The following is an 18216-nucleotide window of genomic DNA, read 5'->3' as shown; positions in this document are numbered from 1 at the left end:
AGGCATGGAGCAAGAATGGTGCAATTACTAACAGAAGAAAGTTAAAATGTAGAAAGAAATGCATGGATAAACCTCATACTCAGCAGGGTGCTTGAGTCTGGTAGGGAACAGGAGGAACACAGATTCAGGGATGGACCCTCAGAGCCTTTAACTCTATTGGTAACATTTTATTTCCTACGTTAGTGGTAGATATTCTTTGTATGCCAGGCACGGTGGCTCACACCTGTAATCCCAGCACTTTGGGAGGCTGAGGTGGGTGGATTGCTTGAGGCCAGGAGTTCAAGACCAGCCTGGACAATATGGTGAAATCCCATCTCTACAAAAATACAAAAAATTAGCTGAGCATGGTGGTGCACATCTGTAATCTCAGCTACTCGGGAGGCTGAGGCACGAGAATTACTTGAATCTTGGGAGGCAGAGATCGCAGTGAGCCGTGATCATACCACTGCACTCCAGCCTGGGTGACAGAGCAAGACTCTGTCTCAAAAAAAAAAAAAAAAAAAAGCTCTTCGCGTCAATTCACACATATTTAGTATGCATGAAATATCAAGAAGAACTAAGAATCCTTCAGTCGTGAAAATACTGATCCTAACATGATGCAGAGGGTATTCAGATGTGAATTTCTAGCAATCTGAGATTGAATCTTGATTCCTTGAGGAAGTGCTATATTCATTCACAAAATATTTACTGTGGGCCACTAGGCCTACTAAGCACCCAGTAAAAATTCTGTTAATGAAACAGTCAGTGTAATAATCACCACCTTTTCAGAAGAGATCTTCACTAGCATATCTACTTGATATAAAGCAGTTCCATGTTCTTTTCTTGAACCGACACTCAGGTACCCACTTCCGGTATCATCATTTGTTAGCAGCTCAATATCATTCCACATGTTTCTGAGACTGTCTTCCTGAGTCAGGAACCACTGTCTTTCCTGTAACAACATAAAATTAGACACCATATTATCTTGTTGCACAGAACCCGGTTCCTTGGGAAATGAGAAAGCTTACTCACAAAACAAAAACAAAAGTCTAACATTAACATATACAGACATCCTTGCCTTCTTGTTATTGCTGTGGCCACTAAACACTTTGGGCCAATAACATAAATGGAACTAGAGCTATCATGGTTACCAGAGAACATATTGGTTTATGCACACAGACCAACAATTCTGATCTTACCAATGTATCCTAGAGCTTCCATTACTTTTGTGTGTCTAGTTTGGAATTATACCAAGTTTTCATTAGAAATAAACCTTTAATCAGTATAGCAGCAAACAGTGTAGGTTTAATTGCCAGATTGTCTGGGATATCATAGGATAAGTCTCCAGATGAAGTTCAGAAAAAGTCCATTAATGCTATCATAGTATTATTATACAACAAATAAAAATGATTAGGGAAGGAGAAAAAAATGAATTAGGTTTCTGGACCAAAGACTAAGCTTGAAACCTTATGAGGTTTAACCATCTCAAAAAGTAAAGGTTTACGTAAACCATATTACCTGGAGTCTGGGTGGGAAAAGAACACTAAGGAGAAAAACAATCCTTGGATCAAGACTGGTAGGGAATGATAATCAAATAATTACAATTGGTTTCATAAGTGCTACTAGAAGTATGTTTTAATATCTATAAAAGGTATAGCACAAGGAAGAAACAATTTCTGACTTGGTGCTCTTTCACAATGACTAGGCAGTTGTTCTTGGGTGATCACTTAATCTTTCTGTTCCTCAATTCTCTAATTCATAAAATAAGAATATACAGGCCAGGCATGGTGGCTCATGCCTGTAATCCCAGAACTTTGGGAGGTTTAGGTGGGTGGATCACCTGAGGTCAGGAGTTTGAGACCAGCCTGGCCAACATGACGAAACCCCCTCGCTACTAAAAATGCAAAAAATTAGCTGGGCGTAGTGGTGTGCGCCTGTAATCCCAGCTACTCAGGAGGCTGAGGCTGGAGAATTGCTTGAACCCGGGAGGCGGAGGTTACAGTAGGTTGAGATGTGCCACTGCACTCCAGCTTGGGCAACAAGAGTGAAACTCCATCTTGGAAAAAATATATACATATAGTTGGCCCTCCATATCCATGTGTTCCACATCCCTAGATTCCACCTACAGGCATAGCGCATTTACATTGTTAGGCAAGATAAGTAGTCTAGAGATGATTTAAAGTATACAGGCAGATGTTCCCAGGCTACATGCAAATACTATGTCATTTTATGACAGGGACTTAAGCATCCCAGGGTTTTGGTATCTGTGGGAGGTCCCGGAACCAATCTCCTGTGGATACTAATACCAAGGGACTAACGTAGTTGTACCCACCTGAAGGAGTTTTCTATTTTTTACTTCTGGTTTTTTGAGAGACAAGGGTCTCACTATTTTGCCCTGGCTGGCCTTGATCTCCTGGGCTCAAGCAATCTTTCTGCTTCAGACTCCCAATGTTTTGAGTTTTAAATGTTCACAGAACAATGCTTGGTTGATGGCAAACATTCAATTTTAGGTGTTAGCTAATTTGTTATTAGTGGAAGCAGGTAACACTTGGGCTGAGAATTGAAGATCATAGTTTTATAAATGTTGAAAGAGTTCTTCCTAAGAGCATAAGCAAGGGAACAGAAACAAAACATGTTTGGAGAATAGAGAACAGTTTTAGTGACTGGTGTTTGGGTGGGAGTGAGGAGATGAAGAAGGAGGGACAGGCTGGAATGAATACCTTTATAGGTCTCAATTTCCCACATCTGTGAAATAGAGAAACCGCTCATAACTGCCACATTTACTTGTTCAACAGATGTTTACTGAATACCTATTTACTATGTGCCAGGCACCTTTGTAGGAGCTGGCAGTATAGCTTGAACAAAGCACAAAATGTCTTTGCCATTACGAAGTTTATGTTTTTGCGGGAAAAACGGACAAAAATAAAATAGTTAATACACATCTTGTTACGCTACCTCTACAAAAAAAGCAAATGCACAAATAATTGCAAAAAGTGCTAAATGATTTGAAGGAAACAGTGATTAAATGGATGAGGTGAGGCGTCGCTGAAGGAGGATTTGTTTGGGAAGGGAAGGAGGTGACATCTGAGCTGAGACCTGAATAACAAGAAGTCAAGCACGCAAAACTCAGGCGGAACGTGACGTAGAGGGAACAGAGTGCAAAGGCTCAGAGGCTGGGTAGGAAGCGTTTGATGCTGCTGCCGGGTCAAAGCAAAAGTAGAAGACAGTGAGGGAGAGAGCAGTGGAGCCCAAAAAACCTCGACTTCAAGATTTAATTTTATTCTCAGTACAAGGGGTAGAGGCGAACTCAGCAAACGAGTGGCCTGATTTGATAATTTTGAGATCACTCTGGCGGCGGAATGCAGAACAGATTCGCGAACAGGAGAAAATGAGCAAGATGAAACACTTGTCAGTTAGGCCTCCGTACTTAAACGCTCTCCGCTGGACACCGCCGCCCGCAAAAACCAACTCCAATCTCTCTCCTGACGGCGTTAAAGGGAAAAACAGGAACTGAGGAGAGGCTGCAGTTACTTCGTCCTGAACCCACCCCCAGTTCCCTACACAGCGCAACTCCCCGTCCTCACCTGCAATCGAAGAAACTAAAGAGAAACAATCAAGTATGCGGCCCCTCTTCCTGACTGACACAACCGCCTCTAATCTTTAGGTTCCATCCCACAGTTTAAATTGGCGGGAGAACACTAAACCCAACCCCTTTACGGCAGCCGGACGAGACCAAGATTACTTTAAACTCGAAATAGGACGTTGCCCCACCCTGAGTTCCGCCAGTTTTGTTCTCCCGACTGCGCATTCCTAGGCTGTATTCTTGGCCCCGCCCTCTTCATGGTCCTTACACGCCCCTTTGAAAGAACACCCAATCACCGCCTCGAATTGCGTTGTTATAGAAACTCTTGTTACCGCCCTTTTTACTCCCAGCAAGCTGTGCGACGCGCCGGGCCTCCTCGCCTTTGTGCCATCCGGGTCTCTCGCGCGAGCGATTTAGTCTGAGGCGAAGCTTCGGAGCGGCCGGTACTGTTGAAAGCGACAAGTGGAGGCGCCGCTCTAGCGGCCGGGACTCTGAACTATGGCGGTAGGTACCGAATCTGAGTTTAACGCCAGGGATATTTTTCTACGACATTCCAAGGAGTGGGTGAACGGCTCCCAGAGCCTTGTTCGTGTGTATGTGTGTGGACAAAATGGCGCCGCGGCCTTCTTCTGCGCCCGCCATCATGGCTGCCTGCTGTAGGGAGGGGGAAGTAAGGCGGTGTTGATGGGGGTGGGGAGCCGCAGGGAGTGCCTTTTTTTTCCAGAACTTTCCTCTTCTCTTCTCCAATCCTACGTTCCTTTTGCCCCGCTGAACTTCCTCCATTTTCGCTTATTCACCCTGGCTAGTGATTTATGCTAAGTTTTTTCAGGGCCTGAGAATTTGCAGTGGAGAAAGGGGCTGGGAAAGAGAAAGACGATCAGGAGTGGTCTCTGAAAAGTACTGGATCAAAAAGGTGGTGTCTGTTAAGGGATAGTGTGGCAGAAGAGAGCGACTTGTAGCGATTTTTTTTTTTGTACCGTCAATGAGATGTTTCTAGTTGTAAAATTTCAATTAGTGTTCGTCAGTGTAAGCCTTATTATTGTGTATTAACGAGCTAGGAAAGTATTGCTGAAAGGGAGTGAAAATTCAGCTTAAAAGGTTGTGGAACTACCAATTCTGACTGATGCGCGGTTTCCGAAGTGGCCTGTGATGTCATCAATTTGAAGTCCGAGAAGAATTATAGTTAAGTCTTGTCACTGACCTTGCTTCTTTAAATTTAAACCCTTCGTTGACCCAAGAGAAGCTGCCGTTCGTAAATTACCTATTCTGAACAATAAGCCTGCGTGTGTGTAAGATGCCCAATTCTGACGAATCCACATTATTTTATGCTTACTTTTTTTATTCCGTTAAAAGGAAAATATAAATATTTTGCATTCCTTTTTACTGACTAAAAAATTATATCATTTTCGGTAATAATTATGACTCTTAAACGTAGTGATAATTTTAAAGTTTGCTCTTCCCGATAATTGGAATGCCTGGTATTAGGCAGATGATTTTCTTCCTCTCCCTACCCCTCCAATATCTAGTTGATTGAGTTTGGACTCGTTGTTTTTACTTACTGTTTTCATTTGTTTAGTGTTTTGGGCCTCAGTATACTTAAAGAGTAATACTATTTTTTTGGGGTTGCAGGGTTTTTTTGTGTTTTTTTGAGACGGAGTTTTGCTCTTGTCCAGGCTGGAGTGCAATGGCGCGATCTTGGCTCACTGCAACATCCGCCTCCCGGGTTCAAGTGATTCCCCTGCCTCAGCCTCCCAAGTAGCTGGGGTTACAGGTGCCCACCACCACACCCGGCTGATTTTTTTGTATTTTTAGTAGAGATGGGGTTTCACCATGTCGGACAGGCTGGTCTTGAACTCTTGACCTCAGATGATCCACCCGCCTCGGCCTCCCAAAGTGCTGGGATTACCCACCGCGCCCGGCCGGGTTCCAGTATTTTAAAAAGTGAATTCAAACATGTACTTCTGCTGTGCCTTGTTCAATAAAAAGACAGTCCCCTAGAGAAGTGGCCTAGTATTCAATCCAGTGCTTACATCCTTCGCAGTGGAAAAAGATTTGTCTACTATGTTTCGAGCCGTTATTAGAGTTTGCAACAAAATGTAAATGGTAAGAAACCAAAGTGGCTGCCTCCTAGAGCCAGTGCTGGAATAGAAGGCTGTTTTGCAGTTAACGTTTATGTGTACACACAGATTCGTACTAAATTAAAGCTTAGATAATTTCAGAGCAATTTTAATATTCAGTTGGTGGGTTTTTTCCTGGATACCTGCATTATGCTACTATAAAATATCCTCAGGGAAATAAAAGTTTTCCATGGCCTCAGTGACCACCTGTCATTCCTATCTGTTTAGTGTTAAGACGGTTTTTGTTGTTGCTCCGTAGTCTGTTTTACAGATGAAAATGGTTGATGTAAGTTTAGGTTAGCCTGTGTCACAGGGAGTTTTCTCTGTTGCCTAGCTTTGTGATGTTAAGCATAAAGTTAGATAAACCGTTGCCTGAAAATTGCCTAACTTTTCCATGCAAAGGTTGCTTTTGATTCTAGTCTTGTTCTCTGCAGAAGTAAATGGGATTGCCAGTAGTTAAGGAATTCTGTCTCTGACAGAAAGTGTCATGCACTGAGAGAAGTGATAGCGGTGCTTGAAATTTTTGAGATCCCTTCTGTTTACCAAGTGTAAGCTGTACAAACACTTAGCAAGTAGTAGATGAGTCTGAAATAGTCCTTAAGGAGAATGATGAAAAAAATCCAAATGTCCACTATTCACTTGAAAAATCAGAATCGTCCTTAATAATACAGCATCATTTATTAGTAATAAAGACAGTAAAGAGATGGAGATGCAGTATCATTTTAAGCAAGTCAGCTGATGTTGCTGGATCTCGTCTGTGAAACGACAAAGTTGAACTCTATTATTATAAGGGATGAAAACCTTTCGGCATAAAAATTTTGTGGTTCCAGAAGTCACCCAGACTGGAGAAATAAGTACGTATACAATATGCTGGCATGAGAGCCTCCCTGGTAGTTACTTTCTTTTATTTCTTACTGTTCTTTTTATACCATTGTTAGAGGAATAACATGTAATTTATGTCTTTCACCTCATAATTGAACTGTAAAACCTTTCTTTTTTTAATTTATTGTTTTATTCCCTAAGTCTAGCATTGGTTTTGGCACATTTTTGACCCTCAGTAAATACTTGTTGAAGTAACCCGACTTCTCACAACTTCATTTGTTAAAATGCAATACACCCATTCATTGTACTTGATATTTGGTATTCATTTTCTGGACTAATTTTCCTAAAGGAGGAAGTTCTCTAATGTGATTCCTTTTGCTGAAGACTATATCGATTCCCTCTTTATTCAATCCAGATTCCTTCTGATGTTGTGAAAAGTCCATAAACTGTTTCTGTAAAGGGCTGGATAGTAAATATTTTTGGCTTTGTGGGCCATGTGCATTCTCTGTCTCATTCTTTCCCAGACTGGAGGGGCAGTAGTGCAATCTTAGCTCACTTCAACCTCTGCTTCCTGGGTTCAAGCCATTTTCCTGTCTCAACCTCTTGAGTAGCTGGTATTACAGGCACACCCCACCAAACTCAGCTAATTTTTGTGTTTTTAGTAGAAGCGGGGTTTTACCATGTTGGCTAGGCTGGTCTTAAACTCATGACCTCAGGTTGTCCGCCCACCTCAACCTCCCAAAATGCTAGGATTACAGGCATGAGCCACAGCACTGGCCTTGTAAGTGCCTTTAGTTTTAACAGTTCACTCTTTACAGTGCTATTTACTGAAGTTATTTATTAAATATGCCTAAACTACTTTAAAAAAAAATGTTAAAACCATTCCTAGCTCAAGGCCATACAGAAACAGGATGAGGACCATAGCTTGCCAACCCTTCCTAAGTAATCAGTTCCCCAGGTGTATCAATTATTTTATTTTCATATTATCTTCTCTGGTCAGATAGCCAACCATTGTCTACCTTCCGCATTAGTTGAAACTTGTAAAATTTATATTGTAATAATTACTTACAAAATGCTTTAAAGCAGAAACAACTCAATGTTTTCATAGCCCAGAGCACATGTGAGGAGAGGCAGACCATATTTTCCAGCAGCACTGTGCCAAGGGGCTGTTTTCATTAGAGGGTTATGACATTAAGATGAGGTTCTCACTTTGGTAAGTTAATTTTCTGTTTATTATTTTATAATATTTTTAAGGCATTCTGTTTTAAGATTTTATGGCCTTGAGTATCTTTAGGCTTTAACAACTCATTTTTGATTGATGTGTATGCTAATTTAAAAGTATTGGTAAAGTCAGTTAAATGCATTCACACATCTGAAAAGGACTGTATTTTCTCTGCTTGAATGCTTATTGGAAATACTTAGAGCCCTTATTCCTCCCTCACTCCACCCCATGTTTTAAAAGTTATAAAAATAATCGTTAGAAAACTAAAGCTACATCACTTTAAATATGTAGGTCTCGCTTAAGTATCAGGTTCGTCATTTCAAGTCATTCAGGCTTGCTAGTGTACAAAGCATATTTAGCTATTTGGAAAGCAGGCATTCTGATTTATTGATGAGGGGGACTGGGACTATCTTCCCTTCCTTTGTCCCTCTTTTAAGAAATTGAAAACATTTAAAATGTAATTAAGAACTTTAATCATTTGTTTTTAAACTTTTAGGCTAGTGATACAGAACGAGATGGACTAGCCCCAGAAAAGACATCACCAGATAGAGATAAGAAAAAAGAGCAGTCAGATGTATCTGTTTCTCCTAGAGCTTCAAAACATCATTATTCAAGATCACGATCAAGGTCAAGAGAAAGAAAACGAAAGTCAGGTATGAATTCTTAGAGGTGGTATATGAGCATTTGTATAAGATATGTAGACCTGTTGTATAAGAAGACATACGTTTAGTTTGTTGGCCGGGCGTAGTGACTCAAGCCTGTAATCCCAGCACTTTGGGAGGCCAAGGCAGGCAGATCACCTGAGGCTGGGAGCAAAAATACAAAAATTGACACAATCTCAGCCCAGTGCAACCTCCATCTCCTGGCTTCAAGCAATTCTCCAGCCTCAGCCTCCTGAGTAGCTGGGATTACAGGCATGCGCCACCAAGCCCGGCTAATTTTTGTATTTTTAGTAGAGACACGGTTTTGCCATGTTGGAACATATCGAATATAATTCAACCTGTTTATTTTCTTTTGTTTTTCTTTTTCTTTTTTTTTTTTTTTTTTTTTGAGACGGAGTCTCGCTCAGTCGCCTAGGCTGGAGTGCAGTGGCGGGATCTCAGCTCACTGCAAGCTCCACCTCCCCGGTTCATGCCATTCTCCTGCCTCAGCCTCCTGTGTAGCTGGGACTACAGGCGCCCACCACCTCGCCCAGCTAGTTTTTTGTATTTTTTAGTAGAGACGGGGTTTCACTGTGTTAGCCAGGATGGTCTCGATCTCCTGACCTCGTGATCCGCCCATCTCGGCCTCCCAAAGTGCTGGGATTACAGGCGTGAGCCACCGCGCCCGGCCTTTTTTATTTTTCTTAATGGCTTACCTCTCTCTACTAAACCCCCTTATGAATTCGCTGTAGACTCGGAAACTAGATGGGCTGGTCAGAATGTATGTAAAATACTAAAAGTCTATGACTGTTTAAAAGATGTATCTAAGCTGCTTTATATCCTGGTTTGCTCAGATTTCTTGATTTGTTTCACATTTGTATTGTATTAATGTAGAATAATCCCACCTATGCCATAAAAAAATTAGTCATTGGAAGAAGGCTAATGGGAGTGATTTCTCTCCAGTGTTGAGTTTTTTGAGATGAGATGTTTCTCCAACTTTGTTTATGGTGAATATTTTTGTGTGTATTCACAGATAATGAAGGAAGAAAACACAGGAGCCGGAGCAGAAGCAAAGAGGTAATTAACACTTTGTAGTGAATAGGTACTTTAAAATACTTATAAAGTGTCTGGTAGAAAGATTTGTATGAATATAAGACATTTGTCAAGGTAAGTACCAAACTTGAAATTTAAAAGGTTTATTGGGTTATAAAATAAGCATGACTTTTATTCATCATTTTTGAAGAAGATGTTTATGTGAAAAGTACCTTCAAAACCTTAATTTTATTATATTGTGAAAATACTCACAATAAAAATTTCATATGAAGAATATGATTGGTTTTTTTAGGCCTGTCACACAGAGCTTCCATTAATTCGAGGTCCCGAGTCTCCTGGTGCCTGAGAGTTGCTCAGGATTTTTAAACAGCAATCATCTTTACATAGCAATACCCTAGATATCTGTGGACTGCTTTTTCTTTATGAATGATAAGAGGAGTTTTTTCTTTTGCAAACTAGTTCAGTTTCCCTAATAGTATTGAATTTTGAAATAAAGGTTTGAGTGAGGGACAGCTGAAAAGGTGGCGGTGACACCAAAACTTGAGGAAAATGAAAGACAACAGCTCTATTGCAGAGGAGTTACTTGTTCACCCACCTGAGAAGACAGGAATGAGCCAATAAGGAAGAGTAGAAGTATTAGCCAGAAAGGAAGAAGAGTTGTGGGGGCTGGGCAAGGGACTCCTAAAACAAGTGTGGGCAGGGACTTCACCTCTTCCCCTAATGGAAGCTCTGTTAAATTTTTAATTTAGGAGAGTTTTTGTGAAAATGACTATTTTGTTTAGCTCACATGATAACATTTCTATAATAAATCATACTCAGCGTGCTAATGCGCGAAGAGACTGAACTGAAGACGCTGCAGACTCAGATAGCAAAATAATAAGCCTACTTCATGATAAGGTAACTATTAGTCATTCAAACTCCTATTTCCCTTAAATATATCTTAAATCAGTTAAGGGTTTTAATGTTTTTTTTTTTTTAAATTAATAGTAATGTTATGTTTGAAAAACTGGTTTGAAATAAACTTTAAAACCTTTAGAAGTTTAACCACTTAAGACTTTTCCCGTCTGCCTCTTTATAGCAAAACCAAGAAAAATTTCTTTTCTAAGCTCATATAGAGAACTGGCAATGAAACTAAAATTTAGTTGTGTCTCCAGGTCTCTTATCTTTCTACAAATAATAAATTACATACTATGATCATTTTCAGCTGTATCATCATGCATGTTCCAAAATGATTGGCCAAGTTTTATTTTTAAGAAACATTAATCGTGAGTGGAAAGAAACATGCTATGGCCTTTTGGGAAACAGTAATGTCTTATTACGGTGGAAAAGTAGTAGCCTGGGCATCAGAAAAACATGGGATATAGGTTCAGCTCACCCATGTAGCTTTGTAACTTTAGATCTTAGTTATTCATAAAATAAAGGGATTAAGTTAGAGGATATGAGTTTCCTTCCAGATTTAAAATTTAGTGATTCAGTGATGTCTAGGATTTTAAGTTTTAGCTACAAGATGAATTTGACAGATCTTCCTGTAGGGAACTGTAGTATGTAGCACTTCTACTTTGGTATTTGGTAGGATGAGACTTGATTATGCAGTTAATTTTAGCTGAGTCTCTGAATGCACATGTGAAGGCCTTGGTCTTTTTAAAGTATGGGGGCAGTATGTATTGTGTAGTGGCACGTGGATTAATTGTTATACCTAGTTTGGTTTCTTTAAAATTAAAACATACAGTTGCCATTTCTACCCTAGGTACATGAAATGTAACACTCCTCCAAGCCTATTGGGATACTGCAAGATGAAAAGTGATTCCTTCACAGTTTAGACATTGGGAGGAAAATCAAGAGCTATCTTTTAGAGGATGTAGCGGGCAGTATAACTATAAAAGGGACACTGCATCTCTGTGTAAAATAATTTGAAATTATAGAAAATAATTAGTACTTAGTAATAATTATACTAATTGAAATGCGTTTCTGGTGCACTTTTTGTGTCATTATCTCCATTACTTAATATTATGTACTCTGGATTTAGAAGTTGATGTATATACACGGTCTGTATTCTTTTAGATAAACATAAGGGATTCCTCTTTTGTCTGGCATAATGGCTTTTCAGTATTTCAACTTTAAAAATCATTGTTTCTATTGTAGTATTGAAAATATTTTGGGGAGGAACTACATTTTGGGTGTTTATAGTAAAAAAAAAAAATTAGTAATTACATCTGCAACATTTGGGTGATGTGAAACTAGATCATTTTTTTTTATTTGCCACACACTCCTAAGGTTACTAATGTTGCATCACAACATTTTTTGTCTACTGATACCCATACTAACTCTCTTTGTTGCACTATTTTCCTGAAAGAACCAACTTCTTCTTAAAACAGGCAAGAAGACATGAATCCAAAGATAAATCCTCTAAGAAACACAAGTCTGAGGAACATAATGACAAAGAACATTCTTCTGATAAAGGAAGAGAGCGACTAAATTCATCTGAAAATGGTGAGGACAGGCACAAACGCAAAGAAAGAAAGTCATCAAGAGGCAGAAGTCACTCAAGATCTAGGTCTCGTGAAAGGTAAATCATTTTGTATTATAATTTAGTATCTTCTAACAAGATTTGAGTTACGTAAAGTTTCTCATCAACCCAGCAACACCCAAAAAAAAAATCGTAATTAGGGAGTTTTTCTTGTTCGTTTGTTTGGGTTTGTGTTGTTGTCGTCGTCGTTTTCCTTTGGGCTTTGGGCTTTGCTTTCTCGTCATGCAAAAATGGTTTCCAAAAATGGGGGATAAGGGATGACTAAATCTCAACTAAGTGCCTAGATTTCTTTCTTTTTTTTTTTAGACGGAGTCTTGCTGTATTGCCCAGGCTGGAGTGTAGTGGCATGATCTCAGCTCACTGCAACCTCTGCCTCCTGGGTTCAAGCAATTCTCCTGTCTCAGCCTCCCAAGTAGCTGGGATTACAGGCATGTGCTACCATGCCTGGCTAGTTTTTGTATTTTTAGTAGAGATGAGGTTTCACCCTGCTGGCCAGGCTGGTCTCAAATTCCTGACCTCAGGTGATCCACCCACCTCAGCCTCCCAAAGGGCTGGGATTACAGGTGTGAGCCACCACACCCGGCCTAGATTTTCTTTCTTGAGATGGTCTCTGTGTTGCCCTAACTAGAGTGCAGTGGTATGCTTTTAGCACACTGCAGCCTCTTGGCCTCCAGGGCTCAAGTGATCCGACCTCAGCCTCCTGAGCAGCTGAGACCACAGACATGCGCCACCACAGCCAGCTAATCTCTTCGTATTTTTTGTAGAGCCAGGTTTTGGCCATGTTGTGGAGGCTGTTCTCGAATTCTTGGGCTCAAGCAATGTGCCGGCCAGCCTTGGCCTCCTGAAGTGCTGGAATTTCAGGAGTGAGTCACTCTGTCCAGCTGAGATTTTTAACCACTTAATCTGTCTGGCACTGAAAAAACATATTGTTAAACTGTGTGGGTTAAGCCACTAAACAGTCCTTTTGCATCATTGATGTGATGTAGAAGGTGTTTGCTGCTAGACTGCAATCTAGATTTTTTTGATGTTGTAGTATAGATAAAAAGATTTTTGAGAAACTGGATCACAGCTCAAATTTGTGAATGGTTTTTGGTGGGGTATTTTTTGGAGAATGCTGTGGGGTGTGTGTGGTATCAGACTAAAATTTTCAGTAGATAAACAAGTATTAAGCTTTGTAACTACTGCGGGAAGAGTATTAAATGGAAGCTTAAATTTGGTAAGATGCATTGAACACTTCTGACATGTTAATAGCTTTAATATGTTCTAGGACAAATTATCAAAATGAAGGGTTCATTTTTAGTTTATTTCCTTTGAAAACGTCACATTTCTGTAAATAATATAGTGCAGTTACTTGCTTGTCTTAATTGTGTTACTACAGATAACTAATTTATGATGGATATAAGTGAAACAGCACAACTCTTAAGTAATTACAAATTTGTGTACTTTAATTTCAGACGCCATCGTAGTAGAAGCAGAGAACGGAAGAAGTCTCGATCCAGGAGTAGGGAGCGGAAGAAATCTCGATCCAGAAGCAGAGAGAGGAAGAAATCAAGATCCAGAAGCAGGGAAAGGAAACGGCGGATCAGGTCTCGTTCCCGCTCAAGATCAAGACACAGGCATAGGACTAGAAGCAGGAGTAGGACAAGGAGTAGGAGTCGGTAGGTGACCATCATCCTGAATAAAATTTAATAGGACCCTCAGAGAGTCCATTTATCTTCTCAGTAAGAGAATATTAAAATAGTGGGTCACAATTTTATTTATAGATTATAGTAAAATTATTTTAGTCATTACCTAACATATGAAGAACAGACCTAGCCACTTGAATAGCATTCACAAGTATTCTCGTGTGGTTGATAAATCTCTTGCGAAATGCAGGTATGAGTAGGCCTATTAAAATCCAGTTGTTGGCTAGATGTAGCGGTTTACACCTGTAATCCCAACAAGGCGAGCAGATTTTTTGAGCCCAGGAGTTGAAGACCAGCCTGGGCAATATGGTGAAACCCCATCTCTACAAAAGATATGAAAATTAGTCTGGCGTGATGACACACACCTATTATCCCAGCTACTTGGGAGGCTGGGGTGGGATAATCGCTTGAGCCCAGAAGGCAGAGATTGCAATGAGCCAAGATCATGCTATTGCACTCCAGCCTGGGTGACAGGAGTTAATCCTGTCTTAACAAAAGAAATTCAGTTGTGTTCAACACTGGATTCGTTGTATTTATTTTATTTTCACAAACAACTGAAGTCTATTTTGCATACTTACACTTTGCTATATGCAGGAACTCTTTGCCTGCGTTAGCTCATCTAGTTCTCAGAAGAACCATGTTGAAAGGTAAGTCTATCATGCTTAAAGACGTTTAAGAAATTTGCCCCAGAATTCCAAAACAATATCATTAAGTGCTAGAGCCAGGACCAGGTTTCAGATATATCTAAATGCAAATTTCATCCATGTGCTTAACCCACTGTATTGTGCAAACTACCTCAGATTTTGTTTGTAAATGAACACAATTTAGATTATCTTGATTGGTGGGAGGAGGCTTTGCTGAGATGGGAAGTGTACAATAAAGAGCACAGGAGGAAAACTAATTATAAATGTTCTTCAACAAATGCATTATTCTCTGCTTGTTTCATAAGACAGTAGTATACTATTTTGTTAATTGCAACTTAGGTCAATGTATGAAAGATTGAAGTACACATTTAAAAAGGGACCTGTGCTTAATACAGTAACTTGGTTTTTATGATTTATCACTTGTTTGATCTTTATTAAATCAGTATGAATTTTTACTCAGTGGTTCTAGTTTGTAGTAGAACCTTAGTTTGTAATTTGAACCTTACCAATTAAGAAATTTTTTTTAAAGTGCTTTTTTGGTCACTGACGTCTAGTTTTTTTGTTTGTTTTGAGACGGAGTCTCACTCTGTCGCTCAGGCTGGAGTGCAGTGGCACAATCTTGGCTCACTACAACCTCTGCCTCCTGGGTTCAAGCGATTCTCCTGCCTCAGCCTCCCGGGTAACTGGGATTATAGGCACCCACCATCATGCATGGCTAATTTTTGTGTTTTTGTGGAGACGGGGTTTCACCATATTGGCCAGGCTGGTCTTGAACGCCTGACCTCAGGTGATCCGCCCGCCTCAGCCTCCCAAAGTTCTAGGATTATAGGCATGAGCCACCGCACCCAGCCAGACATCTAGTTTTTAGTGGTTAATAACTTTTTATTTTTGAAAAATATCTACAAATTCACTATAGATGAAAATATGTAGGAATGATTCCTGTGGTGTACGTATTGACCTACACGAGCACAAAATGACTAATGTATAAGGCTAGCTTTTGCAACATTGGATACTTTGCAAAAGATTGGAAACAGCCAGATGCGGTGGGGCATGCTTGTAGACCTGTGTACTCTGGAGGCTAAGGCAGGAGGATCACCGGAGGCCAGGCTGGGCAGCATGGTGAGACCCTGTCTCTTAAAAAGGGTTGAGGGAGTTGGAAACAATTGTTTCCAGTGAGTTCAGCTGTAACAGAGAAGTTTAAATTTTTTGCATCTCAAAATATAAATAATTTTGTATCGTTGCGATTTTTGTTGAACTATGTAAATATAATTGATTTCTTATTAACAAAATAGTTATGACTCGGCCATAATTTGACATATGAAATATGATTTACTACAGAGACAGAAAGAAGAGAATTGAAAAGCCGAGAAGATTTAGCAGAAGTTTAAGCCGAACTCCAAGTCCACCTCCCTTCAGAGGCAGAAACACAGCAATGGATGCACAAGAAGCTTTAGCTAGAAGGTGTGTATATTTCTTAATTCATTTGTTCCTGTTCACCTTTAAATAAATGCTCAATTGTGTAGAGAAGATGAATGCTTTCAGTAAGAGAATGATTTGCATACTTTAATAATACGGTGGCATATTCGTGATTTAGAACTATGTAAATAGTTTAATTCTCATCTTAAACATTTGCACAACTAAAAGATTGAGATGTCTACAACAATTTCTGTGTTTTTCTTCGTGATTTGACTGATTTCATTTTTCTCAAAGTTAGACTCCCAAATATTTTTAGTTTGCATTTGAAACTTTTTTTTGAGTCTTAAATCTGGTTCAAGAACTATTATTTTCTCATCTAAGATGACTTTTCCTTTACTTTTTGTTTTTCTTCCTCAAATAGACAAAATACCTGAAACAGTAAGTAAAATTTTGTCAATATTATTATTTTGAAGATGGCAAATAACAGATAATACATTATAAGCCAATTTCTTTGATCTTGTAAATTTTATTCCTGATAACTATGGGAGATCATTGTGTTTTTGGTTGTTGTTTTTTTTTTTTTTTTTAATTTTCTGCTGTTTCGGCTGGGTGCAGTGGGTCACGCCTGTAATCCCAGCATTTTGGTAGGCCAAAGTGGGCGGATCACTTGAGGTCAGGAGTTGGGAGACCAGCCTGGCCAACATGGTGAAACCCCATCTCTATTAAAAATACAAAAATTAGCTGGGCATGGTGGCGGGTACCTGTAATCCCAGCTACTCTGGAGGCTGAGGCACAAGAATTGCTTGATCCCATGAGGCAGAGGTTGCAGTGAGCCGGGATCGCACCACTGCACTCCAGCCTGGGCAATAGAGCAAGACTCAGTCTCAAAAAAGACACACACACACACACAAATTTTCTGCTGTTTCAAAGATGAGTAATGGTGCAACCACACGCAGCGCTGCTATGTATTGAAATCTGCAAAACTATTCAAAGAACTGCCTCATAGAGAGGCAAAAACTAAGATGAAATCCAAGCACTTGTTTGCAGCATTTCCCATATTTTGAAAAATAGACTTTGTAGATTTTGATTTTTTTTCTCTCTTTACATAATTAAGGTGTTTTGTTTTTTGAGACAGGGTCCTGCCCAGGCTGGAGTGCAGTGGCACATGATGACGGCTTACTGCATCCTTGAATTCCTGGGCCCGAGCAATCCTCCCACCTCAGCCTCTCAAGTAGCTGGGATCACAGGCATGCCTGGCTAATTTTTGTATTTTTTGTAGAGAAGACGGGGTCTCCCTATGTTGCCCAGGCTGGTAACACAATGTAACCTGATGTGCTGCCCTGGGAACCCAGCCTGACAGAAACTGCAGCTGAACAGCAGCAAAAGTGTGAGCTCACCCCTTCTTTCCATTCACCTTAGTGAATGGTATTAATTCCAAATCTTCAGTGGACATTTTAATGCAACCAGTTGTAGTCACTCATATCGTCTTTGTGAAACTAGTATCAGTAGATTAGGAAATAATTTATTATAAAATAGGATTTAATTTATACTGGATTGTAATTTCATTAACTCTGACAAATATTTTTTAAGCCCTTAAGTTATTTACTTGAATGCCGTAAGTCTAACCTGTTTGCGTTTTTGGATTTTTTTAAAGTGAAGCTGTTAATAGCATCTAACATTTCATTGACATAGACTATTTGGTGATCTTTCAGATAAAGTTTTAAATGTAGTCCTTTAATTTCAGAATATCAGATTATTTACTACCTTGAAATGTGGAGAATTTTTTTTGTTAATAAGAAACTACCACGTATAGACCTTTTATATTGGTTTCTTTTTTGGTCTTAAATGTCGGGATTTAAGTTTAGGAAATAGATTTCAGATCTGTGACCTACTTTTTTAATTTTATTTTTATTTTTATTTTTTATTTTATTAATTTTTTTGTTTGTTTTGAGACGAAGTCTCTCATTATGTTGCCCAGACTGGAGTGCAGTTGTGCGATCTCGTCTCACTGCAACTTCTGCCTTCTGGGTTCAGGCAATTCTGGTGCCTCAGCCTCCCAAGAAGCTGGGATTAGTGATGCGCATCACCACACCCAGCTAATTTTTGTTTTCTTTTTAATAAAGAAGGGTTTTGCCATGTTGACCAGGCTGGTCTCAAACTGCTGGCCTCAAGCAGTCCTCCCACCTTGGCCTCCCAAAGTGGTAGAATTAAGGCATGAGCCACCTTGCCTACATTTTATTGTTACTCCTATAGACTTCTATTCTCAAGGACAAAATCAAGCCTATGCTATGCCTTCCATGCATATGTGCTTATAGCTTGTTAAATTTCTTTTATGTAAATTTGAACAATTTTTTTTTCCTTTTTTTTGAGATGGAGTCTTGTTGCCCAGGCTGGAGTGTAGTGGTGTGATCTCGGCTCACTGCAACCTCTGCCTCAGCCCCCCGAGTAGCTGAGATTACAGGCGCCCACCACCACGCCCTGCTAATTTTTTGTATTTTTTTTTTTTTTTTTTTTTTTTTTTTTTTTT

At 39.7% G+C, this 18216-nt stretch overlaps 2 protein-coding genes across 5 annotated transcripts in view; one reads left to right on the top strand and one right to left on the bottom strand.

The window, feature by feature from the left end:
• KNTC1 (kinetochore associated 1) overlaps positions 1-3668 on the bottom strand; it is a 102031-nt gene extending 98363 nt beyond the window's left edge. Inside the window, exons 1-2 of the mRNA XM_025402053.1 lie at positions 3564-3668; positions 761-931 (exon numbers count right to left, since the gene is read on the bottom strand). Of these exons, the coding sequence (XP_025257838.1) occupies positions 761-889 (129 nt within the window). The 5' untranslated portion in view covers positions 890-931; positions 3564-3668. The remainder of the gene's footprint in view (positions 1-760; positions 932-3563) is intronic.
• Positions 3669-3899: 231 nt separating this feature from the next.
• RSRC2 (arginine and serine rich coiled-coil 2) overlaps positions 3900-18216 on the top strand; it is a 22944-nt gene continuing 8627 nt past the window's right edge. For 2 of the 4 annotated variants that reach the window (XM_025402123.1, XM_025402122.1), the window contains exons 1-6: positions 3900-4066; positions 8220-8376; positions 9398-9441; positions 11793-11983; positions 13399-13602; positions 15612-15734. In XM_025402123.1, the coding sequence (XP_025257908.1) occupies positions 4061-4066; positions 8220-8376; positions 9398-9441; positions 11793-11983; positions 13399-13602; positions 15612-15734 (725 nt within the window). In that variant the 5' untranslated portion in view covers positions 3900-4060. Of the gene's footprint in view, positions 4067-8219; positions 8377-9397; positions 9442-10236; positions 10315-11770; positions 11984-13398; positions 13603-15611; positions 15735-18216 lie in introns of all 4 variants that reach the window. The other 2 variants (XM_025402125.1, XM_025402124.1) reach the window with 2 other exon arrangements.

The sequence above is a fragment of the Theropithecus gelada genome, chromosome 11 (genome assembly GCF_003255815.1).
Source record: "Theropithecus gelada isolate Dixy chromosome 11, Tgel_1.0, whole genome shotgun sequence".
NCBI classification, from domain to species: domain Eukaryota; kingdom Metazoa; phylum Chordata; class Mammalia; order Primates; family Cercopithecidae; genus Theropithecus; species Theropithecus gelada.
The sequence above is the reverse complement of the archived record's forward strand: the minus strand, read 5'-3'. Positions and strand labels throughout refer to the sequence as shown.